This window comes from Ictalurus punctatus, chromosome 29 (genome assembly GCF_001660625.3).
Source record: "Ictalurus punctatus breed USDA103 chromosome 29, Coco_2.0, whole genome shotgun sequence".
Lineage (NCBI taxonomy): Eukaryota > Metazoa > Chordata > Actinopteri > Siluriformes > Ictaluridae > Ictalurus > Ictalurus punctatus.
In genome coordinates, this window is record NC_030444.2 from 13,910,187 (window position 1) to 13,921,388 (window position 11,202).

General features: G+C 43.3%; 2 protein-coding genes and 1 long non-coding RNA gene across 5 annotated transcripts in view; 2 read left to right on the forward strand and 1 right to left on the reverse strand.

Moving 5' to 3' along the window:
* ccdc88ab (coiled-coil domain containing 88Ab) overlaps window positions 1–597 on the forward strand; it is a 53,583-nt gene extending 52,986 nt beyond the window's left edge. The window contains exon 33 of the mRNA XM_053677665.1: window positions 1–597. This exon is cut by the window's left edge and continues 1,155 nt beyond it. The gene's annotated coding sequence lies outside the window, so the exon portion shown is untranslated.
* prorsd1 (prolyl-tRNA synthetase domain containing 1) lies at window positions 572–4,937 on the reverse strand. Of its 3 annotated transcripts, XM_047152274.2 has the most exons (3): window positions 4,668–4,685; window positions 3,543–3,718; window positions 572–1,122 (listed from the first exon to the last, which is right to left on the reverse strand). In XM_047152274.2, exon 3 carries the CDS (start codon window positions 1,102–1,104, stop codon window positions 694–696), a length of 411 nt encoding a protein of 136 aa, XP_047008230.1. In that variant the 5' UTR covers window positions 1,105–1,122; window positions 3,543–3,718; window positions 4,668–4,685; the 3' UTR covers window positions 572–693. The 3 variants fall into 3 exon arrangements, with proteins under 3 accessions (XP_047008230.1, XP_017316700.1, XP_047008231.1); XM_017461211.3 differs by lacking the exons at window positions 3,543–3,718; window positions 4,668–4,685 and adding an exon at window positions 4,743–4,937; XM_047152275.2 differs by lacking the exon at window positions 3,543–3,718 and having other exon boundaries at window positions 4,668–4,691.
* A 133-nt stretch (window positions 4,938–5,070) lies between these two features.
* Window positions 5,071–6,603, forward strand: LOC128629460 (uncharacterized). Its single transcript, XR_008393807.1, has 2 exons — window positions 5,071–5,470; window positions 5,757–6,603. It is a non-coding gene; the product is annotated as an uncharacterized LOC128629460 (long non-coding RNA).
* The last annotated feature ends 4,599 nt before the right edge of the window (window positions 6,604–11,202 follow it).

Below are 11,202 nucleotides of genomic sequence, written 5' to 3' on the forward strand. Positions count from 1 at the left end.
CGATTTTCATCTACTTTTTATTTTATTTATTTAGTTTTTAAAATGGCACCTTTCTTATCGGTTTATCGTGACATTTCATGTTGTGGTACGTCCCAAGTGGTAGGACAAGTTCTCACTTGCTGTAGCAGTTTATAAACAGTAGAGCAGATCTATTTTTTTTTTTTTCCCTCTCGTTTCAACTTAATTTACTGAGAAACCGCAAAGCGTAAACGCCTCCGTCCTGAAAATGTCGGAAAAGATGAAGTTGCAGCGTAAAGTTACGTCGAATCGCGGCCATATTTGGTTCCCGTGTCCAAGAAGCTATTGGCGTCTATTGTTAAAATACAAGGTTAATCTCATCTTCTGCTCAGTGAAAGTATCTCTGTATCTTTATCCCGTCTTCTCGTTGGTGTTCAGCACAGAGACATCAACTTTCTCACATTTCTGCACCACAGCATCACTTTCTGTTTATTCCACTCACTGGATAAAGAAAATAAAGACCTTTTTTCTTATTTTCAAAAAAAAAAATAAAAAATTTAAATCATTGTTTCAGGATAAAGCCAGTGTAATGATTGAAATTTTGATCAAGAAATAAAGGTGACATGTTTGTGTTTTTTATTGATGTCTCACTGATGAATCGCAAACATTAATGTACTGTTATTTGTACGATAAAAACATCCCGAACACATTCCCTGTCATTGACCTACAACGGATCTAGTCAAAGCTGTGCAGGATGGGCTCGTGTCCCGTCTCCTTCAGGAACCTCATCAGATCGTCCGGTTTCAGTCCTAAAGTCGCAGCGTTGGTCATGGGGTGGAAGTAGACTCTCTCGTGGCCCCCGTCGGCTAAATCGCTGTCCAGGACGAACCTCACGCTCCGGTCCTTGTCGCAGAAGAGCGCGAGAGCCGTGGCGCAGCCCTGACCCACCCTGAGCTTCTCCAACATGGCCGCCTCGTCCGCAAAGCGCAGGTTCCCGCTGCCCACGCCCAGCTTCTTAGCCAGGTCGTTCAGGTTGACCTGCCGGTCGTGACGCACCGAGACGAGCCACAGGCTTTTCTTCTTCTTGTCCTTTAGGAAGAGGTTTTTGGTCACGGCTCCGTTCAGGTGCTGCACGTGAGGCATCATTTCCTCCACAGTGAAAACCTGGTGGGAACAAAACACTCAGTGGGATTTTTTTTTTTTTAATCAGGAATTATTTTTTCCTTTATTTTCTTTTTTTTTCATTAAGAAATATTTGATGTGCTCCAAAACATAGCTTCTAGCTATAAACAAATATATGGGTACATTTTTTCCACACTAATTTTCACAGTAAACTTCTTTATTTCGCTTCTGCAAGCGTACAGTTTGACTCTCACTTCATTAACATCGTCCTCCAACCGTCTTGTCCGGCACCAAAAACCACCCCACGGTCCCACAGGGCAGTGGTGGCTTGACGGTTAAGGCTCTGGGTTACTTATCAGAGGGTTGGGGTTCAAGTTTCGGTGCAGCCAAGCTGCCACTGTTGGGCCCTTGAGCAAGACCTCCAGGCTTGAGGCTGACCCTGTGCTCTGACCCCACCTTCCTAACATGCTGGGGTATGTGAAGAAAAGAATTTCACTGTGCTATAATGTATAGGTGACCAATAAAGACTCATTATTATTAACTTCGTTTCATTAATAGACCTGTATGAGTTCTGAATCAAGCTGCTGCCACATGACTGGCTGATTGGATCACTGCATTAAGGAGCAGGTATGCACTGTTCCTAATAAAGTGGCTAGTGGGTGTGTCTTTCTTTTTTTCTTTTTTGGTTGTCATTTTAAAAGTCAAAGGTCCATAAAACACCAGTTTTTTGTCTGGAACTTGGTGGCTTTGTGGTGTAAAAGCCTTGCCTCTGAGCTTGGAGGTTGCTGGGTCAAGTCTGGCATGTTTCCTAAAAGGGGAGAGTTGAGTGATGTTGGATGGAGAGACTGAGAATAGGCGGTGCTTGAACATGCCAAGAAAGTCTGACTGATTTTTTTACAGCATGCCTGTAAAAAAAAAAAAAGCTCTATATCCCTTACAGAGGAACCATCCTGCCCCTTCCACACTGCTTGTGTCACTGATTCCTGAACCTTCTACACCAGTGGTCACCAACCCTCTTCCTTGAGATCTACCTTACTGCAGGTTTCATCTCCAACCAAAATCTAACACACCTGGTTTAGCTGATCAAGAACTTCTTAGGGAAATGATTAGATGGTCAGAGGTGGGCATGATTAAGGCTGGAGCTAAAGTCTTCAGGAAGGTAGATCTCCGGGAACAGGGTTGGTGACCCTTGTTCCACACTCATATTCTGGAGATCTGCTTGGAGCTCAAACCAGCAACTTCTCTACCCAGAGGTTATGTTCACCCAGTTGAGCCACAGGATCTCACGATAGCTGCCTGTGTTATAGAACTTTCCACTTTTGTATACTTCTCAATTAAAACAGAAGCAATTGCTGCATTGGGGACCGTGGTGCTAACCTCTGGCCCACTGCAGGTGTTGCTTGTTGACCTTTTGTCTTACATGGTGCGAGTGAAATAGAACCTACAATGAAACATTTAGCGGAGGAGGAGATGGTTGTTTCCTTTGTTAAGCAAATGCCGCAGCTACCCAATGATAGTGTAGTGGTTAGTGCCATGGCCTCTGACGCAATAGATCCCTGGTTCGAATCTTTGCTTTTGCTTTTGCTTTTAACTCAGAATTAAGTATACTAAAGTGAAAAGTTCTACAAAACAGCTTATGAGTATGAGATCTTGTGGCTCAAATGGTTGAGCAAGGCCTCTGGGTTAAGAGGTTGCTGGTTCAAACCCCAGCCAAGTCTCCAGGATATGAGAGTTGAAGGTTCCGGAGGGCGTAGCCTGAGACACGTGGAAGGTTCGGGAGGGCGTGGCCTGAGACACGTGGCAGGTTCGGGAGGGCGTGGCCTGAGACACGTGGCAGGTTTGGGAGGGCGTGGCCTGAGACACGTGGCAGGTTTGGGAGGGCGTGGCCTGAGACAAGTGGAAGAGACAGGATGGTGTGGCCTGAGACAGGTGGAAGAGACAGGATGGTGTGGCCTGAGACACGTGGAAGAGACAGGATGGTGTGGCCTAAGAGATGTAGAGGACAGGAGGGTGTGATCTGAAAAGTGGAACCTAAAGTGGGGGCAATAGCTGAGCATCAACAAAGGGGGCCATGGAACTTAGTTTTGCAGATGAAGAAAATTCTGCTACCCTTTCTCCACACTTTTTTTTGGCATCTCTCTCTCTCTGTCTCTGTCTCTCTCTGTCTCTCTCACACACTCTCACCCACACCCCTCTCCTTTCCTACCTCTTCCCCACTCACTTTTCTCCACTCACCATCACCACTACTACTCCTCCTCCTCCTCCTCCTCTCCAGTCACCAGCACCACACTCATCAATCCTGAGGACAAGCCAGACTCGAACCAACAACCTCTGAAGTCAGAGGCAAGGATTTTACCACAATGCCACCATGTCCCACACCAACAACCCGGCGTCGTAGCGCCTTTGTCTTTTAAAATGACAACCACACAAAATAAAAAAAAAAGAAAGAAAGATACACTCACCAGCCACTTTATTAGGAACACCAGAATATTAATGCGGTGCTCCAATCAATCAGCCAATCGTGCGCAATGCTTGCTCGTTGCTTCCAGACAAGGACGTTTGAGTCTTTCAGAAACTGCTGAACTCCTAGTGTTTTCACACACAGCAGTCTCTGGTGTTGATCCAGAGTGGTGCTGGTCTGCAGGCAGAAAACGTGATGAAGAAGAGCAGAAAATGGTTAGACTTGTTCAGGTTGAGTTGACAGGAAGTCTAAGGTACCTCAAATAACCACTCTACAATCATGGTGAGAAGAAAAGCATCTCAGAATGCACCTGAGACAGACGGGCTTCAACAGCAGAAGACCACGTGTCCACCTACTGACCTGTATCTGCATTGTGTTATACATTGTGCTGCTGCTGCCACACGACTGGCTGACTGGATAATCGCATGAACGATCAGGCGTACGGGTGTTCCTAATAAAGTGGCTGTTAAGCATATAGCACAATTATTCACCCCCTTGAACTTTTTCCACATTTGGTATTGCTCCAACATGGAATAGAAATGGACTTAATTGGTATTATATGCCATGAAGCCACACAAAATGACCCATAAAATGTCATTTGCAAAATTATTTGCAAATAAAAATTGTGACTGCGTAAGTATTCACCCCCACGTTGCTGTGAAAGCCCTAAATTAGAGAGAGACGTGGTTACATCAAAGTTTGAGCTTGCTAATGAACAAATCCATATCATATGGAAACAAAGTTTTGAATGGTTTCCTTGAGAACTGAAATCATATCGTAGTGTGTGGAGGTTCACGCCCGTAATAATTACTGCACATCTTATTTAGAAGTATACAAATGGATTCACAGTAAAGACATTTATATAGTCAAATACAGTCATATCTCTGCTGGGGAAAAAAAACCCCAGATACCATTATAAATCATCAGCTAAGCATTAAAACCATTACCATTAACATTACACAGGTTTTTGATGTTTGCCCTCTGGCGGTCAGCAACGGAACTACAGCATTGTAACAGATACAGTACGTAGAGAAGCGTGACTACTACAACAACTAAGAGTTTCTTATAATAGATTTGAGAAAATTAAGCTCATTTACAACCAGCAGTGTTCACTACATTTACTTACATTAATACGGGATTAATTAAACGCGTGTGGCAGCATGCAGAGGGGTTTAACCCCTTAAAGTTTAAGATGTGTTACCTCCGGATGTTCCACAGAAACAAAGTCAATATTCAGACTTTTCAGGAGATTTTCTAATTCCGTCCGTAGTTCGGCAGATCCCATTGCGGCTTCAGATTTGCACTGAATAAAACAATAGACTCTACAATAGTTTCTATTTGTACACAACCAGCCACATTACTACTTCCGGTAGTCGGGCGCGTGAATGCGCATGCGCGAGAAGAAACTGCAGCGAGACCACGTGGCAACGCTTTGGCGCGTGGAACATTGTGGAGTTTTGTGTTTTCAGTCTGAGAAATGAACTTCTCTGATATCAGGACATTATTTTAAACATTTACAAGCACTAATTTACGTTTTTCTCCCACAGCTGGTTAATCAAATAAGTTCAGCTGAAAAAAGCATAAAAAAAGTTACATTTTTAAAATTTTATTTGACTGGCTGTGTTTTGAATGTCGAGGAGGCTCCAGTTCCAGTTCATGCCAAGGATGTTTGGTGGGGTTGAGGTCAGGGCTCTGTGTGGGACACTCCAGTTCTTCCACCTTCTTCCAACCTTAACACACCGTGTCTTCATGGAGCTCGCTTTGTGCACAGGGGCATTGTTGCATTGTTATGCAGCCATGTTTAGCTAGGGGGTACTTGTCAAAGGGACATCCACATGGTTTCCCAGCAGAACATTGTCCAGAGCATCACACTGCCTCTGCCGGCTCGCCTTCTTGCCATAGTGCATCCTGGTGCCATCTCTTCCCCGGGTAAGCGACACGCAAACACGCACCCGGCCGTCCACACGACGCAAAAGAAAACCCGATTCATCAGACCAGGCCACCTTCTTCCATATGCACACACACGTTGTATTGTTGTTGTTTTCACATAAATTACTCCTGTGTGTGTGAAGTACCTTTATGTGTTACCTTTATGTCTTATGTGTTTATTCAACTCTTTTAGGAAGTGACTCTTAAGACTGCTTTGGGTCAAGTTCACACTTTATTATTTATCAGGTTATTATTTTTCTGATCTCGGTCTCTCTTTCTCATGTAGCGTTTCCCATCGGAGTTCACACGAGGCCTCTGTGGGAGTCTTTCCAGGCCGCTCGAGCTGAAATCACACGGGAGAAATGGACTAAAGTTTAATATCAGAGTCGTGCATAACTGAGACATTTCTGTTTTCAGCAAACTCCACCCAGGACATGCAGCTCTCCTGCCTCATACCTCATACATCTGAGGTAGTCACAGTGAAAACCTGGTGGGAACAAAACACTCAGTGGGATTTTTTTTTTTTAATCAGGAATTATTTTTTCCTTTATTTTCTTTTTTTTTTCATTAAGAAATATTTGATGTGCTCCAAAACATAGCTTCTAGCTATAAACAAATATATGGGTACATTTTTTCCACACTAATTTTCACAGTAAACTTCTTTATTTCGCTTCTGCAAGCGTACAGTTTGACTCTCACTTCATTAACATCGTCCTCCTGAGCATATGTCTTTATCTTTTATTTGTGAGGCTGTGACATGGTGACTGTGTGGTAAAAACCTGAAAGGATCAAACCTTCTTGTCCGGCACCAAAAACCATCCCACAGTCCCACAGGTTGAGGGTTCAAGCCCTGGTGCAGCCAAGCTGCCACTGTTGGACCCTTGAGCAAGATCTCCAGGGGTGCTGTATCATGGCTGACCCTGTGCTCTTACCCCACCTTCCTAACATGCTGGGGTATGTGAAGAAAAGAATTTCACTGTGCTATAATGTATAGGTGACCAATAAAGACTCATTATTATTAATTTCGTTTCATTAATAGACCTGTATGAGTTCTGAATCAAGCTGCTGCCACATGACTGGCTGATTGGATCACTGCATTAAGGAGCAGGTATGCACTGTTCCTAATAAAGTGGCTAGTGGGTGTGTCTTTCTTTTTTTCTTTTTTGATTGTCATTTTAAAAGTCAAAGGTCCATAAAACAACAGTGTGTTTGTCTGGAACTTGGTGGCTTTGTAGTGTAAAAGCCTTGCCTCTGAGCTTGGAGGTTGCTGGGTCAAGTCTGGCATGTTTCCTAAAAGGGGAGAGTTAAGTGATGTTGGATGGAGAGACTGAGAATAGGTGGTGCTTGAACATGCCAAGAGAGTCTGACTGATTTTTTTACAGCATGCCTGTAAAAAAAGAAGCTCTATATCCCTTACAGAGGAACCATCCTGCCCCTTCCACACTGCTTGTGTCACTGATTCCTGAACCTTCTACACCAGTGGTCACCAACCCTCTTCCTTGAGATCTACCTTACTGCAGGTTTCATCTCCAACCAAAATCTAACACACCTGGTTTAGCTGATCAAGAACTTCTTAGGGAAATGATTAGATGGCCAGAGGTGGGCATGATTAAGGCTGGAGCTAAAGTCTTCAGGAAGGTAGATCTCCGGGAACAGGGTTGGTGACCCTTGTTCCACACTCATATTCTGGAGATCTGGTTGGAGCTCAAACCAGCAACTTCTCTACCCAGAGGTTATGTTCACCCAGTTGAGCCACAGGATCTCACTCTAGCTGCCTGTGTTATAGAACTTTCCACTTTTGTATACTTCTCAATTAAAGTAGAAGCAATTGCTGCATTGGGGACCGTGCACCTCCCACTGCAGGTGTTGCTTGTTGACCTTTTGTCTTACATGGTGCGAGTGAAATAGAACCTACAATGAAACATTTAGCGGAAGAGGAGATGGTTGTTTCCTTTCAGTTCCCAGCAGTTTCATCATTTCCTCACAGTTCCTCTTAGTAACAGGAAGCCACTTCAAGGAGCTCCTCTGTTCTGGGTGAATAGAGGAACCCATTATGAACCGTTCCCAGAAAGTGCACAGGTACAGAGCATTAACACACTCAGTCAATGCGTTGTTGTGTGTTGCTCAGTGGTGCCCTTACAATTACTCTTCCTGGCTGAACTTCTACCATTAGGTGCTGAAAGAAAACAACCATCTTCTCCTCCATTAAACATTTCATTGTATGGACAACAGTGAAATAAGCAAATACTACTCTACCCAGTGATGGTGTAGTGGTTAGTGCCATGGCTGCTAATGCAGCACAGCTCTGGTTTGAAACTTTGTGTTTGCTCTTAACTCAGAATTAACTACGAAATACAATAAACAAATGCTAGCATTACACAGTGATGGTGTAGTGGTTAGTGTCATGGTATCTGATACAACACGTACCAGGTTCAGATCTTTGTGTTTGCTTTTAACACAGAATTAACTATGAAATCCAATAAACAAATACAAACCCTACCCAGGACTGGTGTAGTGGTTAGTGTCATGGTGTCTGATGCAACACAGCCCTGGATTGAGTCTTTGCTTTTGCATTGGCTTTTAACTCAGAATTAAGTATACAAAAGTGAAAAGTTCTACAAACGAGCTTATACATATGAGATCCTGTGGCTCAAATGGTTGAGCAAGACCTCTGGGTTGAGAGGTTGCTGGTTCAAACCCCAGCCAGGTCTCCAGGATATGAGTGTTGAAGGCTCAGGAACAACCAGCGTGAGCAGAGTTAATGGTTCTGGAGGGTGGGGCTCTGAGCGAGGTGGAAGGTTCTGGAGGGTGGGGCTCTGAGCGAGGTGGAAGGTTCTGGAGGGTGGGGCTCTGAGCGAGGTGGAAGGTTCTGGAGGGTGGGGCTCTGAGCGAGGTGGAAGGTTCTGGAGGGTGGGGCTCTGAGAGAGGTGGAAGGTTCTGGAGGGTGGGGTCTGAGAGAGGTGGAGGGGTCTGAGAGAGGTGGAAGGCTCTGGAGGGTGGGGACTTTTCAACCACAGCTCACCTCCCTCTCCATTCAGCCCTCCCATCTGACTTTTCTCCACCAGCCACCTAACTCATCAATCCTGAGGACAAGTCAGAGGCAAAGCTTTTACCACCACATCCCACACAAACAGAAAAAAAAAGAAAGATACACTCACCAGCCAATGCAGTGCTCCAATCGTGTAGCATCGGCGCAATGTTTGCTTGTTGGTTCCAGACAAGGACGTTTGAGTCTTTCAGAAACTGCTGAACTCCTAGTGTTTTCACACACAGCAGTCTCTGGTGCTGGTCTGCAGGCAGAAAACGTGATGAAGAAGAGCGGAGAATGGTTAGACTTGTTCAGGTTGAGTTGACAGGAAGTCTAAGGTACCTCAAATAACCACTCTACAATCATGGTGAGAAGAAAAGCGTCTCAGAATGCACCTGAGACAGACGGGCTTCAACAGCAGAAGACCACGTGTCCACCTACTGACCTGTATCTGCATTGTGTTATACATTGTGCTGCTGCTGCCACACAACTGGCTGACTGGATAATCGCATGAACGATCAGGCGTACGGGTGTTCCTAATAAAGTGGCTGTTAAGCATATAGCACAATTATTCACCCCCTTGAACTTTTTCCACATTTGGTATTGCTCCAACATGGAATAGAAATGGACTTAATTGGTATTATATGCCATGAAGTCACACAAAATGGCCCATAAAATCTCATTTGCTAAATTATTTGCAAATAAAAATTGTGACTGCGTAAGTATTCACCCCTACGTTGCTGTGAAAGCCCTAAATTAGAGAGAGACGTGGTTACATCAAAGTTTGAGCTTGCTAATGAACAAATCCATATCAAGTTTGGGAGTTTATTGCTCTATTTCGCCCTCTAGTGGAATAACAGAACCTTGCTACTTTTTCGAATATTTCAATTCAATTATGTGGATAAAAGGAACATAGACCGGGCCGGAAAATAACCTTCACTATGCTGAAGGTTTGTCACCTCTGATACATTACAGATTAGACTAGGAGTGTAACGACCAGACTATTTGGATTCACGCATTGATTTAAAAGGCCATGAATAAAATGAATGGTAAATCAAATATAGTAAACAAGTGATACATTTTCACTAAGTGATTATTGAAAAAAACGACAACTGGTGTGTAGAAAAACATTTTTAAAATGATAACAGGTTTAATAGATTAGCATGGTGATCATCATTATCATCATTCATAAATGAACACTAGGCCTACCCTAGATTCTAAACCGCTGTTCACATATCGATCGGACGACACTAAATCGTATCGTATCAGATTCTGCGGTATCATCCGATATCGAATCGCTTCCTTGAGAACTGAAATCATATCATAGTGTCTGGTTTCCACTACAGATACCATTACAAACCATCAGCTAAGCATTAAAACCATTACCATTACTGGTCCTTAACGGTATCCACTAGACATAACATGCCACGAATAGAAGGCAACAAATCACCAGTAGAGACCCACAGGAAACATTAGTTTCCATTAAAACCAAAACAATTCCCATTATAAGGTCTATGATTGTTTCTGTTGTTTATTGATTTGTTTGTTTGTTTTCAGCAGGGATGTCCTTCAGGTTTTTGTTATTTGTCCCTCTGGCGGTCAGCAACGGAACTACAGCATTGTAACAGATACAGTACGTAGAGAAGCGTGACTACTACAACTAAGAGTTTCTTATAATAGATTTAAGAAAATTAAGCTCATTTACAACCAGCAGTGTTCACTACATTTACTTACATTAATACGGGATTAATTAAACGCGTGTGGCAGCATGCAGAGGGGTTTAACCCCTTAAAGTTTAAGATGTGTTACCTCCGGATGTTCCACAGAAACAAAGTCAATATTCAGACTTTTCAGGAGATTTTCTAATTCCGTCCGTAGTTCGGCAGATCCCATTGCGGCTTCAGATTTGCACTGAATAAAACAATAGACTCTACAATAGTTTCTATTTGTACACAACCAGCTACACTACTACTTCCGGTAGTCGGGCGCGTGAATGCGCATGCGCGAGAAGAAACCTCAGCGAGACCACGTGGCAACGCTTTGGCGCGTGGAACATTGTGGAGTTTTGTGTTTTCAGTCTGAGAAATGAACTTCTCTGATATCAGGACATTATTTTAAACATTTACAAGCACTAATTTACGTTTTTCTCCCACAGCTGGTTAATCAAATAAGCCCAGGCTGTGTTTTATACCTCAGGACATTTGAAAACATTGTTAACACCATCAAGGTCCAAGCATTTAATATGATCTATAATATATATGCACACACACACGCGTTGTATTTGTAAAGGCTGTATATTTGTAAATGGAGAAGCTTTGTACATGCTGTTGAGATTTGCAGCAGACCTTGTAGTTAATTTGAAGTGTGTGTGTGTGTGAGGGAATAATTACAAGAGGAATTCTTTGGTTTCATGAGGAATCTGCAACACAACACAAAACATATTAAGATAGAACAGGATAGAAACAAATTAAGCATCTTCTTATTGGACACTTTTATTCTTTCATGTAATTACATGTTTTTGATAGAATTACACAATCGCATCAATCTCTCTTACAGAACTCAATACTGATCCAGTACAATTCACACAATCTAGACCATCACAGCATGCCTTAGCTCATATTAATTAGGCCTACTGCATCCTCGCTCTCTAACCTGGATGTTGTCCTGAACTGTGAACCACTCGTGCCTGACCAGGTTGTGGAGT